Below are 22108 nucleotides of genomic sequence, written 5' to 3' on the forward strand. Positions count from 1 at the left end.
AGCAGAGGTCGCAAACGGGTTTTGATTCCTTACCCGTACCCGGCCGCACCAGGGTCACAATCGGGTACCCGTACCCGGCCGTACCCGTAACCTACCCGTACCCGGCCGGGAACGGATAGGGTACGGGTATCGGGTACCTGATTGCGACATCTGGGATGAAGCCATGTTGCAGGCGCGGGTGGGTTGATTCTAAGAACTTGAATTGTGAGAAGAGACAAGACGTTGGGAAATGAGTGACAAACAGTTACTCACCAGTGACTCACGGCCTATCCGTACCCGTACCCGGCCGCACCAGGGTCGCAAACGGGTAACCGTACCCGGCCGGGTGCGGGTAGCCGGGTATCGGGTAGGGTACGGGTATCGGGTACCCGGTTGCGACCTCTGTTCAAGAGCGAACGAAAGCCGTGCGCTCGACGCTGACTCCCCGTCTGTGGTTATCGCCGTTGTGCCCACGACGCAGCACCTGACATCGATCCACTGGAGCTGGAGACCCAAGGCTAGGGCGGCCAGGCGGAGGCACAAGCTTCGTCTCGGCAGTGGAGCTCTGCAGCTGGTACCGCTCGCGCAAAGCTTACCGTACACAAACACGAAGCCCGGCGGTTTCCACCTCTGTGGTACAAAGACCGACCCCCGGACGTACGAGAAGATGGATGTATTTCTAGATTTGAAGCTTTCGTGACTGCAAGGATTCATATTCTTAGGTTTTTTTCGGTAAAGTCACGTAGGTAAAAAAATTAAAATTAAAATAAAATAAAAATCACGACGTTTCGGAGGCAACACAAGCTTCCGTCCACCTGAAGGCGAAAGCTTGTGTTGCCTCCGAAACGTCGTGATTTTTTATTTTATTTTAAAAAAATTACCTACGTGACTTTACCGAAAAAAACCTAAGAATAAGATGGATGTACACGTGTGTATGTTTGTATGTATGTTGAACTTCTTTCGCACCGTACGTAGCCAACCGTGCTAATCGGAGGTGCGCATTGTTGAGAATATCTCACAATGGCCGCAAAGAGGGGAAAACTTCGTATTCGTGAGTTGTCTTCGAGTGGCGTATTATTATTGTTGTTGTTACTATTGCGCAACTGACGAAACCCGAGATCGGTGGCACTCCCAGCAACGACCGGGCCGGCAAGGGAACCGAGGCCGAAAGCTTTTTCGGGGTCTTTCTGACCGCCGTGCCCGCACACGGCGCACAGGGCAACGCGGAAAAGAGGTGCGAGGAGGTGCACCTGCGGACCATGGTAATCCGGGAGGGCTCCCAGCAGAGGGCTCGGGCGCTCGTCATCGCCACGCCGGCGCAGGCCACTCGGAGCCGCGAGAGGGCAGCGACCTCCACGTGGCCGCAAACGGAGCAGCCCCCGCGCAAGGTGCGACCGGGAACTCGGGACGAAAGTCGCGGTGGAATTGGAATCCTCTTTTTTGTTTTAAGTTCCAGCACGCGGTTTGGCTGCGTTTCTATTGGCCCACACGGGATATTGCCAAGTACGGTTTACGAGCGACTAGATCACCGTTGGGCAGATATTGGAATATTCTTAGGTTTTTTTGGTAAAGTCACGTAGGTAAAAAATTTAAATTAATAAAAGTAAAATAAAAATAAAATAGAAATCACGACGTTTCACTTGATACAGCTATCGTGCTGTGACGGTTCCACCTGAAGACGGAAGCTTGTGTTGCCTCCGAAACGTCGTGATTTTTATTTTATTTTTATTTTACTTTAATTAATTTTTACGTGACTTTACCGAAAAAACCTAAGAATATGAATCCTTGCAGTCACGAAAGCTTCAAATCTAGAACAGATATTGGAAGCTTGGCAAAGACGCGCCCGCTTCGTGCATGCGATTGGAGCACAGGAAGGATTGAATGTTGGGCCAACGTTGGGGCTCAACGTCGATCCAACTGTTCCAAACCACATGCTGACGTTGATCCAGAGTTGCCCGTTTTGCTGGGAGACTCCAGGCGTCGTAGGCTCGTGCTGCGAGCCTACAACACAGCAATGGATTCGTGAATCTATTTGTATGGCAATTTGAGAGTTAGCTCTTCATATGCGTGGGTTTACTCCAGGTACTCCGGTTTTCCTACATGCCAAATAGAATTGGCTAAACATGGCAATGCTGGACCCTACTGAAAAATAATGTTGACACTCATCGAGACTTATCTTGATAAATGAAGGTAAAATAGAGTATTATTAGTTAATATATGTACATGATTATTACATTTTGCTTGCAAATTTCTTTTCTCCTGTGTGCCTTTGCAGCCATCGATGCAACACAATTTTTCTATACAAGCAAATGACCTGTTCTCAGACAGGTACAAGGTAAACATTTATTGACGATGCTGAATAGATATGACGTTTCCATTTGTCTGCACGTGGTTCATTAAACACGCGGTGATTCATCAGTCTCGTGGTTCCACGAATTGGCACGCATCGTTCGAGGTCGCAATACAATTCCAGAATAGATTTACTTCGCGTGAAATGTTTACTGTCATTTGTACAATTTCTCGTTTTTTTAGTTTGTTCCGCCACATACGCTCCATTACCCTAAATCGCATATCATCGAATATAATTAATAAATCATATTTTTGTTACACGCATGATTCGATATATGTATTGTAAACGTAGTAATCTATTTATTTTAATCAGTTGTTAATCTATGCATTATAACATGCCGAATATCTAAGTGTAATTTTTCAAGGACACACACGCACACAGGGAGCTCACAAAGACCCCAGCCATTAACGTCTTTTTGGCAAATTTCCCACTCGTGTGGTGTCTGCCTTCCTGCTCGCGTGCTCCACTCGTTGTTATCTTGAGCCATCATCTCCCACTTCCACTCCAGAGATCTTCATTCAGTTTCAGTTTTCATTTATTAGGTATAGCCCTGTGAGCCATTCGGCTCTTGAATCGGGTGCAACCGCAACAAACAAAAAACTAAAACATGAACAAGAAAACATCTTAAAGTGACTATGTGACTATGTGCAAACAGAAAATCCAGGAAAAGACGGCAAAATATTAATAACCTGGCTCACCACTTCGAACCACTCCCTTCCAGGCCCTGTCTCAGTCTCAGCCCTGGTGCTTCCACATCAGTCACTTTTTTTGTTGTTCCTCCAATTGTGGCTTTGCCTCTCTCTTCGAGCACGTTCGAGTCACCAATGTGAATCATCACCATCATCATCGTATGCGCGAGTGTATAACTGCTTGCAAAACTCTGACCTACCCGTCGTGGTGTGTTCCGGTGATCCGTCTGTGTGTCTTATCACACGCATGTGCAGTCCGTGCATGGTCCAAGACAGTGGCACTGGACCCCAGCCAGTCCCAACACCCAGGCTTGCTCGTCCACGCAGACCGACGACCTGCCGGCACAGGTGAGAAGTCAAACAACTCTCCCGTCCGTCACTCGTTAAATCGATCACAGTGAGATTATACCACGTAGGTTTTCGCGCTTGTGCCGGACAGATCTCCTCCCGATTTGAAGCTTTCGTGACTGCAAGGATTCATACTCTTAGTTCTTTCGGTAAAGTCACGTAGGTAAAAAATGAAATTAAAATTAATAAAAAATAAAATAAAAATCACGACGTTTCGGAGGCAACGCAAGTCTCCGTCATCAGGTGGGACCGTCACAGCCAGATTGGCTGCATCAAGTGAGGCAGGGATTCAAGATGCAAGCTCTTAAATGCTTGTATTTTTATTTTTATTAATTTTAATTTCATTTTTTACCTACGTGACTTTACCGAAAGAACGAAGAGTATATACTCCCGCCGCGTTCAGCGTGATGTCCGTGACTGAAGAAGCTTCCAGCACGTGGGACATCGTGCCGAACAAACAGGCGGTGCAACCTGAAAAGAGTGAGACGATATTGACAATGATGGTCCTGTTCATAGTGGTACTTTATAACGATGATGGCGATGATGCTGTTGATCTGTGGCACAACGATTGAGTGTGCAGGTGGTGAAACTGTACACAGTTCCACAGGACAGAGTGGCTCAGGTGTTATAAATATTGTGGGGTGGGATGGTGGAAATTGGACAGGGGTCCCATTTAATACCATCAGGGCCTGCGCTAATCACACCACGCAGCCGATGTTGATTTCTATAAATGGAAATTTATTTTTCAAGGTCTGAAATTCGTTGAACATTTTTTGTTCATACAGAGAGACGCGATGATCATGACGGATGGGAGCTTTGAACGTTCGTTGGAAACCTCAAAGGCGCAGTGCACTTTTGGCCTCAAGAAGCAAACGGAGGTAAAACAAATGTGCAGAGCAATTTACATTGCAGTGCTCGGCTAAGTCTTAACACAAAACTGTGAGTGAGATAATTGTAAAGTGATTGCAAGATTTAACAAACGAACAGAAATATGACGTCACATTGTTTTGAGCGTTTGGCCATCACTACAAATCTCAACCGAAAACGTATCTGTTTAAAATGATATTCTCTCTCTCTAGTTATTTTCAAACGTCTTTCTCATCCATTGATATTAAACTATTTCCGCCTTTTCATACATAGCGCCCTGAGAATGGTTGTTTTAGGGCGCTTTATAAATCGTAAATTATCATTATTATCACGAGGCTATTATGTATGACAAGGCTGTATGCAGAATGCGTTACCTTGACGTGCAAAGCAATCTCGATGTGGTCTGGGACTGTTGTTATTTTTCTGCCTTGCCGAAGCATTTCATTCGGTGTTGACAAATCGGCCGGAATGTATGTGCTTGAGCAATTTGTACCATACTCTTAGGTTTTTTTCGGTAAAGTCACGTATTTTTTATTAATTTGTATTATTTATTTTTACCTACGTGACTTTACCGAAAAAACCTAAGAGTATGAATCCTTGCAGTCACGAAAGCTTCAAATCTAGAATCAATTTGTACCACTGCACTTTATTTACATGCTTATTTACTTTCGTGGTTCGCTTACTTTGTCTCGATCTTGCTCTCGTATCGTTTTTTTTTGTATTTCTTGTCAATGTAACTCGCTGATGCCCGTTTCCGACCGGACATCTGTGAGCAAAGAGCTTCATAGCCTCATTGGGTTCTTTCAGTCTAAATAAATATTCTGAATCCATAATTCCTATAATTTTTTGTTATCTAAGATGCGTGCGTTTATTCTGGGACACGCATTGTATCATTGTCTCGAGAGGCATCATGAATATGGTTTTAAAACCGTTTCAGCCGATCATACTGGTTAACCTTACATATCGTTTACTTCTTGAGTACACCCCCACCCTTTCTACACCTCCGATTAGAACGGTTTGGCGACGTACGGTGCGAAAGAAGTTCAACAAACATGCATACAACGCGTAATTGGAAAAAGGTCGGTTCTTTGTTTTTTTAGATGCGTTTGGATCAAGGCATTCAGACATGGTCGCCAACACAAACCCAGGCTTCTGGACAAACCAACATTCTGCAGGATGGCCGCATGTGCCAGGACACCCAGACAGGTCCTCCACTGTGGGTGGTAGCAGTTTAGATGTGGCTTGCAGATGATACCCATGAATATATGGACCCAAAAACCCTGGTATTTTTTTGACTCTGCATTTTTATCCCATCAACAAGTTGACATAAAATGTCCATGAGCCCAAAACAAGATATTTCACTCTTCGCGTACCAACTGAGGTGGCATAACATTAGCGGTTCCAACATCTTAATGTGGCCAACAGTAGTGAATGTTGTGATAACCACTGGAAATTAGTGGGTTGTCAACTTGTTAATTATTATTCGTATAATTAAACTGTCCCAAGGACTAAAATGCTGATTGTGTTGATGATGGAACCTTTAAATACACATGAATAGTAGGTTCAACACTGAAGTGCAGTAAACGAAAGTAATTTCCTGCTTAATTGAACATTCAGGTGGTAATCATATCCTGTTTACAATCATGAGCCAGCGATGGAATATCCACATTCCTATGACGGGGACGAGTCTATACAAAACTACTCCTGACTCGCCTGCAAAGTGGTACTCATGAATAAAAAGTGGTAATCATAGCATAGTAGCGAGATGTTAAATACCTCGCCTGGTATTTAACATCTCGTGGGTTCGATCCCGATCCTGAAGCCTGTATATTTGGAGTTTGTATGTCTCTCTCTCTCTCCCCCGTGGTAGCATGTATTTTTCTCTGGGTCCTCCGGTTTTTCCCTTCACATTTAGAGTCAACATGCATTTAGACTATTTGGCTACAATATATTTCCACGCAATACGCCACTTCATTGAGCCATCATTTGTGGCCAAGTTGCTTCTGAAAAAGAGCTAGACAGCTTCGTGGGCCTTACCTGGTAACATAAAAATTGTTGGTAATTGTAGAACTGCTATACGTGACGAATTAGGAGGCAAACTTTGTAGATCATATCTATCATGTGACCAATAAACTGGCAATTAGTTGTTATAATAAACGTTTTTGGGTTAGATCGTGTTATTTATAAATGTGTCGTAACCCTCCACCACCCGACACGGCCAATCAGCAAAAAAGTGTCACGTTGACACAAGACAAATAGTTCACTACTTTAGCCCACCGGTATGTTGAAGAGTGAATTCACACAACATTTACAATTTTTGAGAATTTAAAAAAATATATAAATGTTGTGGATTCACTCTTCAGAGAAAATTTTTAAATGTTGTGGTTTCACTCTATAGTATCTTTGTGTCTTAATATCCATTGTTTAAATATTATAGAGTACGTTTTTGGGTGAAAAAGTGTATTTCCTATCCTCGCTTAACGACCAAATCACTTGACGACCGGTTTCGTGGAACCAATTACCTTCGTTAAGAGGGGTTCTGCTGTATTTTGTTAAACTGGGAACCATTAACTCAGTGAGACACCTCCAACTCGCTCAGTGTGGCTGTGACCCCTTGAGCCGGGAGTGCTGGTGATCGCGATTTCAAATGTGTGTCGATGCAGTCATCCACGCTGTTTTCCCACACACACACACACACAAAAGAAAAACAGTCGTAAGTGTGGGCATTCATTTTATCCGTTTCTATTTACAGACACAACTTACTCGTCCGACTATGTCCATTCTGAAACGATGCCTCTGGACGGGGGAATTTTAAATGCTTCACAAACACACTTGCCACAGGTTTGTTTGCGAGGGGCACTCGAGTCCACCGATCCTCTCGCCTCTCTCGCCCCGCGGCGTGTTTGCCACTCGTGTCCCTGCGTGGCATAACACACCGCGGCTTAGTCAAACGTAACAAAAAATATCACTTAAATTAAGTTTTAAAAAATGTATGTACACATATAATTTGTTCAGTTATCACTGCACTCACGCATTTTAAGGGGTGTTGTTGTTGTTGTTTTCATCATTGATCGATATAATGTTGCTGTTAATTAATGTTTATTACACGTATTTGTGTATTGCTCTGTTAATGCAGGTCTCCCTAGTGAAATAGACTTTTACTTTCAATTGGCCACATTTGAAATACAAAGATTGAATTCATCGCTTACAATGTCTTGCCGAATATTTATGCGCGTGTCATTCGTCCAAGGCCAATGATGGCACGCGTCTAAGTAGCCGCAGTAGTCGCACAGGAGAGGAGAAAATAGTTTCCTTCGCCTCCGTCGATTTTTTTGTGTTCTCAGATCTTTCCCTGGCACTACGCGACACCTCGGGACAGCCTGCCAGCGCAGGCCACAGAGAAGCCAAATAAGCTCTCCATTTTGGTGAGGATTTTTATTTTTTTTGCAAAACGACACACTTGTGAGGAAACAGCTTTCGGCTAAATGTTGCTGAATATCTCGCCGTTGAAAAAAAGTTACGTTCATGCATATATCGACCAATTTTCGTCGTTCCGTTGTTTTTCTTGAAAGGTCTCGCCTTTTCAGGAATGCACACTTCTGTCCCGGCCTTTACGAATATTCGTCATTCGATTGGCCGCGTACTTCAGATGCGAATGCGTCAGTAGTTCTGGCTGGCTGCAGCGAGAGATGTTTGCCCGATGAAGAACACGCGCACGTTGTACGCACGCATTCCAGGGACGTAGCCTCCGTGGCTGTCGGTGGGTGGCTCGACACCCCCAGCGTGGTCCGATACTGCGAAGAGAAGACACCCGCAACATTTTGGACAAATATTGTGGGGCTCTTTGTTCGTCGGTTTTTCTCCCTTCAACAACTTGTCATAATCTTCTTGGTTCTTTCGGTAAAGTCACGTAGAATGGAAATAATAAAATAATAAAAATGAAACATAATAAAATAATTCTCACGACGTTTCGGCCACAACGCAAGCAGCCGTCCTCAGGTGAAGAACAGGTCTGTCGGGGAGACAGAGTCTGAATGACAACCCCAGGCTTGGAGCGTCTTTTTTAAGCTGGGGTTGTCATTCAGACTCTGTCTCCTCGACAGACCTGTTCTTCACCTGAGGACGGCTGCTTGCGTTGTGGCAAAAACGTCGTGAGAATCATTTTATTATGTTTTTTATTATTATTTTATTATTTCCCTTCTACGTGACTTTACCGAAAGAACCAAGAAGATGAATCCCTGCAGTCACGAAAGCTTTAAATCGAAATTGTCATAAGTGCCGACTATGCTGGTGACAGAACCTTTAAACACACAGGAGCACAAGGACGGTAGGCTCAGCACTGAGTATAAGTAGCCAGCAGTTGCGTGGATTTATATTCAATAGCTGCCCAGTGAATTATAACTCCTCTTATTCCCGCGGGTTGCACGTGGCACATGCTATCTGTAACAGAAATAATATATCTTCTTGGTTCTTTCGGTAAAGTCACGTAGAAGGGAAGTAATAAAATAATAAAAATAAAACATAATAAAACAATTCTCACGACGTTTCGGCCACAACGCAAGCAGCCGTCCTCAGGTGAAGAACAGGTATGTCGGAAAGTCAGGGTCATTCAGACGCTGTCTTTCCGACAGACGCTGTCTTTCCGACAGACCTGTTCTTCACCTGAGGACGGCTGCTTGAGTTGTGGCCGAAACGTCGTGAGAATTATTTTATTATGTTTTATTTTTATTTTTATTATTTTATTACTTCCCTTCTACGTGACTTTACCGAAAGAACCAAGAAGATGAATCCCTGCAGTCACGAAAGCTTTAAATCAAAATAAATAATATATTATACATTATTATAATTATACACTCGAAGAGAGAGGGAACGACCCAGAAGTGCGAGGAACCGCAGACAAGCAGGAAGGCAGTCACACGGTCAGCCGGCGCCAACAATTAGACAAGTTCTGCGATCCTCTATATATATTAAGATGTTCGTAGCCAATTAAGGAGTGTTTACATTAAACGGACATCCCATCACAGAATTGTTACGATACTGTAATCACGATCCCATGGGAGGAAACCGGAGCACTCAGGGGAAACCCGCGCATGCGAGGGGGCAACACTCTATCCCATACAAAAGGGACAGATGATAGTCAACTTTGCTGTACCGCCTTCCCCTGGCAAGCCAGAAATATGGCACCTCCTCGACGCCTGCATGAAGTGAGTTTTACAACATTTGTGCGACCCACCAATCCTTGCCTCCACATAGCTGGGCTACAGTGGCTGCTCTTACGATATACAGCAGCCACTGGAAGGACGCACTTTCAAATCTAGACTGCAAACTCATATTCTTATGTTTTTTCGGTAAAGTCACGTAGGTAAAAAATTTAAATTAATAAAAAATAAAATAAAAATCACGACGTTTCGGAGGCAACACAAGCTTCCGTCTTCAGGTGGAACCGTCACAGCACGCTTGCTGTATCAAGTATCATCATTTATTTTACCGAAAAAAACTAAGAATATGAATCCTTGCAGTCACGAAAGCTTCAAATCTAGAATTACTGCAAACTCACTTCTTTAGAACTTATTTTCGTGTTCAGTCTGTTGTCCCTCCCCCTCCGCCCCCGCACCTGCGATAAGCGCAGTTGGCAAACGCACGGTGTACAAGTATAACCCGTAAAAACAAAGTTTTTCACTATAAATCCTTTATATGCGTGGCGGCTAGAGTCCTCTCGTCCTCTGGCTTGAGATGGCTGCCACCTATGGGTCAGATGATTGCATGGCACCATTAAGCAATTGGTAATTAAATATAATATTTTTGTCCTAAAAAGTGTAAAATTTTGGAAAAACAATTTCACGAACATTAATTGTCACGCACAACGAGTCTGTGTGCAAAATGTCAGCTCGATTGGATCACGAGAAGTGGGTTAAAAAACGACCGAAAGATTTGCACGGTCGTAAGCAAGCAAGCAAGCGCGCAAGTGAACTTAATATAAAGGATTTAAAAAAGAAGTTCAACAGGCGTGCGTGTGCGCGCATGCTCCCTTGACGCACGCGCTCCTCCGACAGGCGCGATTCCTCAAGCTCCTGCGCAGGATCAGGCAGAGGCGCGCAGGCAAGCGGCTGCTGCCGTCGGTACGCAGGGTGGCGCCCGCCTGCCAGGCCATCGACACGGTCGCCGACCCCACCTACTACCAGGTGTGCTTGCACGGCCGCTCATGCTCGCGGTTTTGGCACGGTAATTGTTTTTTTTGTCTTAATTCACGAGGGATTTTTTTTTCTTTCACAGAATGGTCATGGAATAATGGGGGGGGGGGGGGGGGCTGCCCATCCTCCACTGCCACCGTCCGGCCCCCACCCCTGCCTAACACGGATTTTTAAAATGAAATCTAAGACTTGCTTGATATTTTTTTAAATCTACAACACCCTGTTCTCAACACCACCCACCCGTCTCGGCGTAGAACTATTTCCCATATTTCACGGACTTCATTGAAATTCACGATTTCCATGACCACCGTGACCTCCGTGCCAAGGGTCTTGCCGTACTCGCGAGAAATCCATGGTGGGTTTTTAAACAAGAGCTGACGGGTGTTTTTCTTTCGTGGAAACGGTTATATATATTTTTTCACGCTTCATGAATTACGCAGTGGGAATGAACGTGTAATTTATTACAAAGGACCTCAGCGGTCACCGCACTGCACCCTTGAACAAACGTACGCGGTGCCCCTTGAGCTCCTGCGTGTGCGCTTGTGTGTGGAGCGGTGGTGGAGCGCTTAACACGCTGCGCTATGAACCCGGCGACCCGAGTTCGATTCCTGCTCACGGCCAACACCAGTGACGATTATCTGAACCGGTCCTGGGCCTCCCCTAGATCGACTCGGCCTCAAATGAGTACCTGGTGCGGTGTGTAAACATCACCACCGGGGAGACAAAGGCGGCCGGGCGTGGTGCTGGCCACCCACCCCCACGTGTGCCGTTGCCGGCCTTCGTAGGTGCTACTCGCTAACAGCACTTGCCCCAACAGTCTGTTACAGGCTATACGGGGGATTCATATTCTTAGGTTTTTTCGGTAAAGTCACGTAGGTAAAAAATTCTAATTAATAAAAGTAAAATAAAAATAAGATAAAAATCACGACGTTTTGGAGGCAACACAAGCTTCCGTCTTCAGGTGGAACTGTCGTGATTTTTTATTTTATTTTACCTTTATTAATTTAAAATTTTTACCTACGTGACTTTACCGAAAAAACCTAAGAATATGAATCCTTGCAGTCACGAAAGCTTCAAATCTAGAATTTTACGGGGGGATCTTTGTCTTTTTGCCCAGATGGGCAATGGACCCCCGCTATTCTACTGGCCACCTCGCGCGGAGTCCATGCGGCTGGGGATGTCGCCGGCTCAGGCCGACACGCCAGCGTGCCACCCAGCAGCCCCACACCTCCCCACGATGACGCCGGCCGGGCTGTATCCAGACCTGCAGCAGACCCGGCACGTGAACGAGCCCAGCAGCAGGACTCCTGGCCGCCGCTACGCCGCATCCCAACCGCTGCAGCCCGTGCAGCGGGATGGCACCATGGTATTGGCGCACACCCTGGCAGGAAATCAATTCCCAGGTTCACATCCAATGCAAATATGGCGCAGCCTCCACATTTCGCCGTGCCCCAAACTCGCGAATGTACTAATTGCGATTATGTGAGCGATGTGAATACATAGCTTAACGTGCCACGACCATGAATGCGACCGTCCTCGAAAGGCTGAGTCAGAGACTGCTTGGACAGTCTCTGGGTTGGGCTACAAGGTGTCGACATGATGACAGTAAGGCAACATTATTTAATACAACCGAGTGGGGATTTGTGTGTTGCTCCCCTTATAAATTCGTTTTCTCCACCGAAAAGCCAGGTATTCGTGAATGGCTTTGGCCACGCATCCCAATGCACGGCCTGATAAACAAAACATTAACAATGGCGATTAATGCTATGATAGCCGAGTGGTGGTAAAGTGGTTAATACGCTGCAGTAAGATCCCGGCGACCCGAGTTTCAAGGCTAACATCTGTGGCGAGCGATATCAAAACTTATCCTGCCCCAGCTTCCACGGACCCACGTGGTGAAGTAAAATAAACAATGCACAATCCCATGGCTGACATTGTGCGTGGGGAGGCCTTCCATCCAGCTGTGTATTGAGAATGGCTGGAATATATATTTAAAATACCGTTTCGAAAAATGCAAATGCGTTGTTACGCCCGCTTGTCTGTTGTCTTTCATCAGCTACGCTCTTGATCCACTCACCTGAATGTGAAATTATAGCTGTTGTGCTGCATCTACAATCAGCCATACGAAACAAGAAGCTACGCTTCTGGCTCTTTTGAGACGGGCGCTCCCGATGTAAACTGCCGGTGGTTGGTCTGTGACAGCAGCCTGGATACCCCAGGAAGCAATGGGCCAGCGAAGCCACGACCCCAACATGGGCCCTGTCCGGGTACGGACGGGTGCCCGTGCTCTACCAAACGCCGCTGCCTCCCTTCATCGCTCTGAGCCACCAAGTCCGGAGTCACCTCGCGCACGGCTCCCAGGGTCACGACGCCAGGCGCTTCAGCCTCCTGCACCCGCCCAGCAGCATGCTGCCACTCAGCACCCTACCTCCATCCAGCACTCTGCCTCCCAGCACCGGGAGCAGGACGCGGCAAGAGGTGCGACACGGAACACGGCAAGATGACCTATCGGTAAGTGCCACCGAAGACAGAATTCAGTGGAAGAGTGTCCAGAATTCGACAATGATAAGAATGACAAAGAATGACTAAACATGATTAGAGTAATTGCTGGGTAATGTTGTTTAGCAGGCGGGTTTTTTTCACAATCCAAGTGCGCTCTTCCGGATCGAGCAATTAATTATCCGGGGTTTTGCAACGCACTACTGCGAACATCTTCAGGAGTTGAAGTAGCTCACGTTGGCACGCGACAAAAGCTTGAAAGAAGAAATGCCCAACACGCAGCCTAACCCAGCAGAAGATCAAACTTCGCTCACGATTTTTGTCTCATCGTAAAAAAAAAAAACTGAAAATGATGTTAATCACGCATCTTTATATTTTGCCATCCAGTTACAAACTCCCATGGGACAAGTGGCGTTGCCTGAGAGAACCATCACCGCTGCCTCCAAACCATTTTGCGCCAACATTCACCCTGGCCGTAGTGGCCCGGACTCAGCCACTGGACCGGGCAAGGCCAACGAGAAGCATCCGGCAGCAGCCAAAGTTTCGTCAGAATCGCAGCCCAACCGGCCCGGTTTGCGCGACCTCACGACCCCCAAACAGAAGAAGAGGCGACGCAAGAGGCACAGGACTGCTCCCTCTACGAGAAAGACCAGCTCGAGCGGCGCCCGCGACTCGGTGTTAACGTTCCACCAAGTGGACGGGCAGAAGCCTCCGGACCCAGACGCGCCCTTCTCGCTCCCGCCGGAGAGCTTCTTGCGCGCCGGCGAGGCCGGCCACGGCTCGGTCGCCCCCGCCGGGCGCCGTCGCAGCTTCCCGCAAGCCGCCAGCCGCCGGCGCAGTTCCACGTTCCAGTTCCATCGCGAGCTCACGGAGGTCCCCGAGGCGGACTGCAGGAAGGAGGATCCGGAGTGGACGGCGCCGATAATTCTGATTCACGGCGGCGGCGGCGGCGGCGACAGCCGAAGGAGCACGAGCCGCGGGAAGGACTGCCCGGGCGTTTTAAAGAAGGCCAAGAGGCACGTTCACCGCAGGAAGCGTGGCAAGAGTAGAGCCAACGCCGCCGAGCGCACGGAGGTAAGGTTACAACATTTTCTCTGCAGGGGTTTGCCTATAAAGGTAACCGAAAGGATTATAATTGTAATTAGACAGCAGTTTGAGATAGGTTGATACAAATATCCCCTGTGTTGCCTTCGTAACAGACCGTTGGGGCGTTACAAAGACGAGCACCGATATATTGAGGCCTGAATGGCACACGAGTGGGTGGTGTGGGTCGAAGATTGGTTCAGAGTATTGTCGATGTTTTGGTCGTGGAATCGATCTTGGGTCATCGGGTTCGTAGCACAGTGCGCTAGCATGTTGCCCCTCAGCCACTCGGTATATGAAGATTTTATTGCATAATTCCGATCTCGAGAGCACAGCGATATTCATTTAAAAACACCTGAGAGCCCATTTGGGCTGGTCTCATATTTTTTAAAGACCTGGAGCAGAATACAGTGGGGTAACTTAATCACATCGTTTGTCAATGCTGCGTTGGCAGTCGTGCACAAGCACAACTAGCAGTAAACTCATGCTCCCTAACAACACTTTGTCCTGAAAAAAAATATAATCCGCGATGTTATGGGCATTTGCCCTTCTACATATGCCACGTGCTGAAATTTTTTGCGTTACAAGTTAATCTTTGGGTGAAATAAAACGAATGAAAGACACAAAAGTTCTATCGCACGTGCCCGAATACGAACCGAGAATCCGTCAATTTGATGAGATTCCCCATTCTAGATTTGAAGCTTTCGTGACTGCAAAGATTCACTTAATACAGTACATTTAGCTGTGACGGTCCCACCTGATGACGGAGACTTGTGTTGCCTCCGAAACGTCGTGATTTATTGTTTTATTTCTATTATTTATATAATTTTTAGTATTTATTTGTTTATTTTTCCCTACGCGACTTTACCGAAAAAACCTAATAGTATGAGATTTCCCATCTCGCAGACGGAGACTCACAACGGCCACCTGCAGCAGCCGGGAAGCTGGAAGGAGCTGCCGTGCCCTGGGGGCCCCGTGGTGATGAGGTCGCCACGGCACAGCCGCCCCTCCTACTCGGCTCACCTTCACGACGGGGCCCAGGTGAGCGCCGATAACCTTGGGGCGCCACGGTGGCGAGATGTTCACTCTCTCGCCTGGTATGCAGGAGGTCGTGGTTTCGATCTCCGACCACTGATAGGCCTCTTCTTCTTGGTTCTTTCGGTAAAGTCACGTAGAAGGGAAATAATAAAATAATAAAAATAAAACATAATAAAATAATTCTCACGACGTTTCGGCCACAACGCAAGCAGCCGTCATCAGGTGAAGAACAGGTCTGTCGGGAAGACAGCGTCTGAATGAAAGAATCCAGGCTTGGAGCGTATATTTAAGCTGGGTTGGAGGGGGAAGAGGGCCTTGACAAAAGAATTTGCATATCAACTGATAGGCCTGTTGAATATTTGGAGTTTGCGTCTCTCACTCTCTCACCCTGTGGTCACGTGGATTTTTCTCCGAGTCCTCCGTCCCCCTCCCCCCCCCCTCCACATTTAGAATCAACAGGACGCGTTTAAGGGTATTTGGCTGCTATGAATTTCACACGTTGATAAGCCACTTCATTACCACGTGACCAGGTCGCTTCTAAAAAGGAGCTATATACAGCTCAGTGGGCCTTACCTGGTAAAATAAAACAAATAGTTTAGTCCAGTTCAATAGCTAGACCACGGACACTCAGGCAGGGGCAAGGACCCCCCCCCCATCCCCCCCCCCCAATGTAATTCCTTGCTCCAGGGCCCATGTCAACCAAACTAGGCCACCGCGTACCATTTTCGAGAGGCGTTTAGGAAACGTCTGGCTGAACGCGCCCACGCACGCAGTTTGCCGTTTTGCGAAATTACATTGGTGCAGTTAATGCGTCCCGATTTAACCACAGGGGTATTTCATTATAGTTTAACATTAACACCAGCCACCGGCGCTGTTATTGCAGTGATTTTAGCAGAGCAATGTCAATGTGGGTTTGGATTAAATCTGACGAATAGGGTCAATGCTTACGTGACCTCTGACGTTAGGAAAACCTCCTGCTCAGCCTCTGGCAACGAAGGGTTGTGGTTGGTGTCTTGGAGCAAGCAGTTGTAGCTTTGCATTAAGTCATCAGTGTCCACTGATGACAGCCGTGTCGAGGGATCCTTCCGAACCACACAACTAAAAGCAATTACCAAATGGCTCATGAGAATGGGATAATTATATTCATCATCATCATGCATCACTATGCTTGGCAGCGTGGCTTCCGAAGTGTATGCAGTTGTTGGGAGTAACAATGAATGTGCTTCTCTGACCACCTCAAATAAATCATAACCACTGTTAGAAAAAAACCTCTAAGGAAAAACAGGATGGAGTGGCGACACAATGTTTAGCACAACGCGAGATGAATCTAACAACCACGATTTGACATCATACCTTCACACCAAACTCAAATAACGTGCTGAACTATGGTCAAACAACTCCCATGACCGATCAAAGCGTGGGAGGCATTAATCTACTCGCGGATCGACGAAGGGACGCAATTGATCGCCAATTCGTTATCATGAAACGCAATTCAAAGTATTTGTCACGTGAATAATCTGACCTGAAGTTTGTTTACTTTGCGAACTCAAGACTGATGGCAGTCTGAGCACACAGTCCGAATCCAGCGACACGGAGTCAAGCTCTGGAGAGTCCGCGCAGGTACGACGACCCTACTTGAGACAATTACACAACTAAGGAACGGTTGAACTCTCGTGTCACGTAAAAACAGGAATTAATTTCAAGCAGGTTTGTCCAGGTCAGTGACCTGAAGCACATTCCTGCGGAGGGAGCTGGTAGGAACGTTGGGTTGCTCGGTCAATGGCCAGGGTCAACGGCGGCGTGGTGTATTCCGCAAATATGGCTGACTGAGGGCGGGCACAAGCCGGCGTGAGTAGGTCAAACGTTTAGTTTTATAAGGGCACCACGGGGTGACCAGCCCCTCCCCACCCAGCCCCTCCCCACCCAGCTCCACCCTCCCCTCGCTACGCAGCCCCACCCCACCGATTTTTGGATGCACGACGGACGGACGGACACAATAATCCCCTGTGGGCTGGTGTAACCAGGTTCCTACCAGTATTATATATATGCGTATGACACACCACATCCAGTCTATACGTCTCACTCTGGCTGTGGGACTCGTCATGTGCCTACTCATAGTGAGAATTACATTTTCGGCGAGAAATTAAGCTCATTGTAAAACGACGAAAAATAACTTAAAACATCCAGTTCTATTTTGATTTAAAGTTTTCGTGACTGCAGGGATTCATCTTCTTGGTTCTTTCGGTAAAGTCACGTAGAAGGGAAGTAATAAAATAATAAAAATAAAACATAATAAAATTATTCTCACGACGTTTCGGCCACAACGCAAGCAGCCGTCCTCAGGTGAAAACCAGGTCCGTCGAAGCGACAGAGTCTGAATCCAGTTCTGTTTTCCATGCAGACAGAGCTGACAAAAGATGGCAGTGAATCGGCAACGAGCCGCTCTGAATCATCGTCAGCATCAACATCAGCTACGGTACGTCACCGTATGCACGATACACATTGTAAGTGATCACCCGAGATAAGACTTAACACTATTGAAACTATCGCGCCGAACTCAGAAAAATACTGTGTTTGTTGCAGGACACCGAAGACAGCGATGAAGATGAATTAAAGTCAAATGAAACTATTACTTCATCTGGCAACGAATCATCACAGGTGAGAGTGGGCCTGCCATGGAAAGCAAACATTTCAATGAAGCAACCCTGTTGTGGATAAAATGTTGTTTTGGATTGTTCTCTGGTCAACAATCTTTGTCGTGGCATTACAGACAACCCTAAAATCATGAGAATTGTGCACACGATGCTGGCCGGTCACACCCGTGTTCATGTTCCACCGCATAGCAGAGGCCTTCTGCAGGGCCAGGCCGGTGTCCCGACAGATCTGACAAACTCCCTCAACCTGGTATTGTCGCTTCATTCCTCACCCCCGACGTCTGTTTATCTGGAGTTTGCGTGTCTCTCTCGTCTCTCCCCGTGGTCGCGTGCACTTTTCTCCGGGTCCTCCGATTTATCCCCTCCACATTTAGAATCAACATCACGCGTTTACGGTATTTGGCTGCTATACATTTCCACGCGGTAAGCCACTTCGTCGACCTATCATTTGTGGCCAGGTCGCTTCTGCAAAAAGAGCTGTGTAGCTCAGTGAGCCTTACCTGGTAAAATACAAGTTTAGTTTTGAGTCACGTGGACAACTGGCTGCTGGATGCTCTCAAAGGGAGTCATCTTCTTGGTTCTTTCGGTAAATTCACGTAGAAGGGAAATAATAAAACATAAAATAATTCTCACGACGTTTCGGCCACAACGCAAGCAGCCGTCGTCAGGTGAAGAACAGGTCTGTCAGACGCTGTCTTTCCGACAGACCTGTTCCAAGAAGACTAATTTTTAAGTCCTTGTGCGTTCACCTGTTACTTTTAGCACTCTTGGTGTGCGTATCTTGCAGCCTGAGCCATTAAAAGTGGAGCCACCCCAGATTTCTTTGGACATCTCCGTGGAAAATGAGCCAAACGAAACGGCGGCAAAAGAGGTACCTTGATTCACACGTTGCATTCAATCTACCATTACCGCTGCAGCATTAGATAGTATACTCTTAGTTCTCTCGTTAAAGTCACGTAGGTAAAAAATGAAATAAAATTTAATAAAAATAAAATAATAAAAATCACGACGTTTCGGAGGCAACACAAGTCTCCGTCATCAGGTGGGACCGTCACAGCCAGATTTGCTGCATCAAGTGAGGCAGGGATTCAAGATGCAAGCTCTTAAATACAAGTTAAGGGGGAGGAGAGGGGGGGGGGAGCTTATCAGAATATGGTAGCCAATGAATGGAACGTATCGGGAGGGGGGGGGCGGGGCTAAAAGAGGGCACGAGGTGCTCGTAGGCGTCGAAGAGGACGTGTTTGTGCGCAAGTCAATGTTGTTGCACATGATGACGTATTGGAAGGGGGCGGGGCTAAAAGAGAGCACGAGGTGCACGTGTACGTGGACATGCCTGTGCACAAGCACCTGTTGATGCACATGATAGAAAAGAACGAAAATGCCCATGTTTATAGCAGTGTTGGCTGACAATAAAGAGAGTACCGTTAAACGCTGGGGATGTTACAATACGCACATGTACAGTAATATTCCTCATCCACTGCTGGACGAGAACCTTCGCCACACCGTGGAGGTCACGGGAGTTATTTGACCGTACAACCTCCGTGCTGGTTAGTGCATGTTGGTGAGGGGTAGCAAGCAAAGATGTGCAAAGGTTTGTAAGGATGGGTTTTGCTGACCATCACATAGCGCCGCAGCAGCCTATCACACCTGGTATGCGTGGTGGTCGCCCATCCGAGCATAACCCTGGCTGAGCCTCCAAGTTCTGATGAGACTGAGCACATTTTTTGGGCAATCTGGTCTTCGGACATGTGTATAATTATGCAGTTGAAGTTGATAATATATCGCAGGTAAAAGTTGAATAACGTTATATTTATGCTAAAGCTGCATAACCATTCTTCCCGAGCCAGATCTGCAAAAGCAGACTTTTTGGTTTTATACTCTTTGGTTTTTTCGGCAAAGTCACGTAGGTTAAAAAAGAAAACAAATACATTAAATCACGACGTTTCGGAGGCAACACAAGCATCCGTCTTCAGGTGAAACCGTCACAGCAAAATTGCTTGTGACGGTTTCACCTGAAGACAAAAGCTTGTGATTTAATTGATTTGTTTTCATCTTTAACCTACGTGACTTTACCGAAAAAACCAAAGAGTATGAATCCTTGCAGTCACGAAAGCTTCAAATCTAAAAAATTTTGTTTTTAATCGATCACACGATTGGCTTTGGCGAGGAAAATGAGACATCACCAACACGCAAAGTTTTTGTTGTTGCTGTTGTTCAAGTTTCATTGTCCACAGCCAACCAAGAAAGAGAAGCCTGCGGATAAACTACCGCCAGCTGTCTCCCGATCGGCAAGCCAGCGCAGCGTGTGCTACGGTACGACCATCAGATTCAATAAACGTTCCACGATGTTGCTTTTCTGCGACTTTCCCATTAGGCTCGGTTCGAAATAACCGTTTATTGCATCGAAAACAAGAGAGCACGCACGGTTACCAGCGTAAGCTGCTGGATATTTGGAGTCTGCGGTATCTATTTGCCTCTCCCCGCGGTCGCGTGGATTTTTCTCCGGGTCCTCCAGATTTTGCCCTCCACATTCAGAATCAACGTGCGTTTCGGAGAGCATTTGGCTGCTTTGCATTTCCACGCGATAAGCCACTTCGTTGAGCTGTCATGTGAATTATCCGCACCACGAGCACAACATGTACCAATCCTCCCAAGCACGTTTTCCAGGACTGGGCAGCTCGTACTGCGTGTGCGGGGGCTGCTTCCCCGACTGCCGGGCGTACATCGGCCACGCGGGCGACAGCGAGCCGACGCGCAGACGCAAGTGCCAGTCGCTGCTCATGGGCCTCCTGATGGGCACTCTCGTGTTCGCGGCGCTGCTCGGCCTCATGGCAGCCCTCGGTGAGCAATCGGCAACGAAGGTGCTTCATGGTTCACCCTGAACCACATCCACTGCACAAACTATGGCGGATAAAAAAAAAGGGAATACCTGATGCACAAATGGAACATAAAAACTCTCTAGTGTGCGACTGCGGTCATCCGGATCAGACCGTACAACGTGCATAACGCTGCAAAGCCCCCGATCCACAAATATTACAGACATCACAGCGATACACTCCGATCGCTGCTCCTGACGCAGTCATCTGGCTTGACCACCTGAACGCGAGATTGTAGTTGTCGCTCTGCAGTAGACATCGGTCGTACGAAAGACCATCGCCCCCCCTCCCCCCAGCTCCTCCTAAACCACTCAACTCCGAACGCACACCGGCACGAACTTTCGGCAAGATTTTTCCACCTACGTGTTACTCAGCGGTGTGTTCAGCATGTTTGAAGTGCGGTGGACACTCTAAGGGCAGGGAAGGCCGTGAGAGCGAGCCGTGTCCAGTTTCACCGCTTGCGTGCAGGCGATGAACATGCACACACAAGAGAATGCCACACTATTAACAAACCTACCGAACACCAGCAAGCCCGCAACTCTTAACGAGCCGAGCGGGTTTGAGGTGGGCGGAGAGGAGTGGCGAGGATTTCGGGGTGAGCGGTCCTCTCAAAAGTCACACGAGCCTTTGATGAAGCTGTACCTCATCCACTTTTCTACCCAATCCTCCACTCTCACCATCTTCATCATTCACGATATTAGGAAAGCACTGCACTTTTAAATCCAGATTTTAAAAAACTTGTTTATAACTGTTTAGTTTGTCCTCCCCTCCCCCCACCTCCGATCAGCACCATTGGCTACGTAGAGTGCGAAAGAAGTTCAACATACGTACGTAACAGAGGGTCAAAAGTGTGCTCCAGTCAGTTTCTGAAGCTTGTGGAGTGAAACACACGATGCCGAACACCACAACCTGAGAACACATCGGAGCTATACGGCAGAACCGTGAGAACTTGCACAGAATAACCCCTCCCGAATTCTTGTTCTCCCATGGGAACATTTTGTACCCCTCCCACCCCACGGCTCGGCCCGACATTGGTTGGACAAAGGACGAAACATACGGACTGTCTAATGTAAAATTATACGAAAAGAAAACTAGGCAATTTGCACAAATTCGTTTGCAAGGTGGTTTAAAATGAAGGTTTCAGTCGAAAGTGTATGAGAAGACTTGTATGCATTTTTGTTTGTTATAAGGTGAAGTACACTCACTTAGGAGTGATTGATCCTGTCCCTTGCCAGGAAAGGAACAGCCACCACTGAGGTTTCTCATCGTGAACACGACCAACAGCACGGAGGAAGACAGGACGTGAGGACTGCTGTTCGCCATTTGACAGTTTAGCCATGATACCACTTTGATGTTTAAAAAAAATCAATGTATAAAATTTTTACGTCCAAAATGTTTGCATCGCAAGGCATATTGTATTACACTACTGTATGTTAAAAAACAGATACCAACCGTGCGTTTGCATTTTACTTGGAACTTTTTTTCCAACGTTTTTCTTGTGAAAATAAACCTTTTTACTGTGTGAACCCTCTCT

General features: G+C 46.9%; 1 protein-coding gene and 1 long non-coding RNA gene across 2 annotated transcripts; both read left to right on the top strand.

The window, feature by feature from the left end:
• Positions 1 to 1238: 1238 nt before the first annotated feature.
• Positions 1239 to 20184, top strand: LOC144724789 (uncharacterized). Its single transcript, XM_078604177.1, has 17 exons — positions 1239 to 1367; positions 2255 to 2314; positions 3274 to 3366; positions 4152 to 4244; positions 5334 to 5439; positions 6986 to 7074; positions 7578 to 7658; positions 10287 to 10415; positions 11542 to 11790; positions 12627 to 12935; positions 13311 to 13997; positions 14913 to 15047; positions 16596 to 16664; positions 17446 to 17520; positions 17628 to 17702; positions 18486 to 18569; positions 19933 to 20184. The coding sequence occupies exons 1-17, from the start codon at positions 1239 to 1241 to the stop codon at positions 20086 to 20088; spliced, it is 2619 nt and encodes an 872-aa protein (XP_078460303.1). The 3' UTR covers positions 20089 to 20184.
• Positions 20185 to 20247: 63 nt separating this feature from the next.
• LOC144724638 (uncharacterized) lies at positions 20248 to 22100 on the top strand. Its single transcript, XR_013586549.1, has 2 exons — positions 20248 to 20539; positions 21810 to 22100. It is a non-coding gene; the product is annotated as an uncharacterized LOC144724638 (long non-coding RNA).
• Positions 22101 to 22108: the final 8 nt, after the last annotated feature.

This window comes from Lampetra planeri, chromosome 21, assembly GCF_965212315.1.
Source record: "Lampetra planeri chromosome 21, kcLamPlan1.2.h2, whole genome shotgun sequence".
Classification (NCBI taxonomy): domain Eukaryota; kingdom Metazoa; phylum Chordata; class Hyperoartia; order Petromyzontiformes; family Petromyzontidae; genus Lampetra; species Lampetra planeri.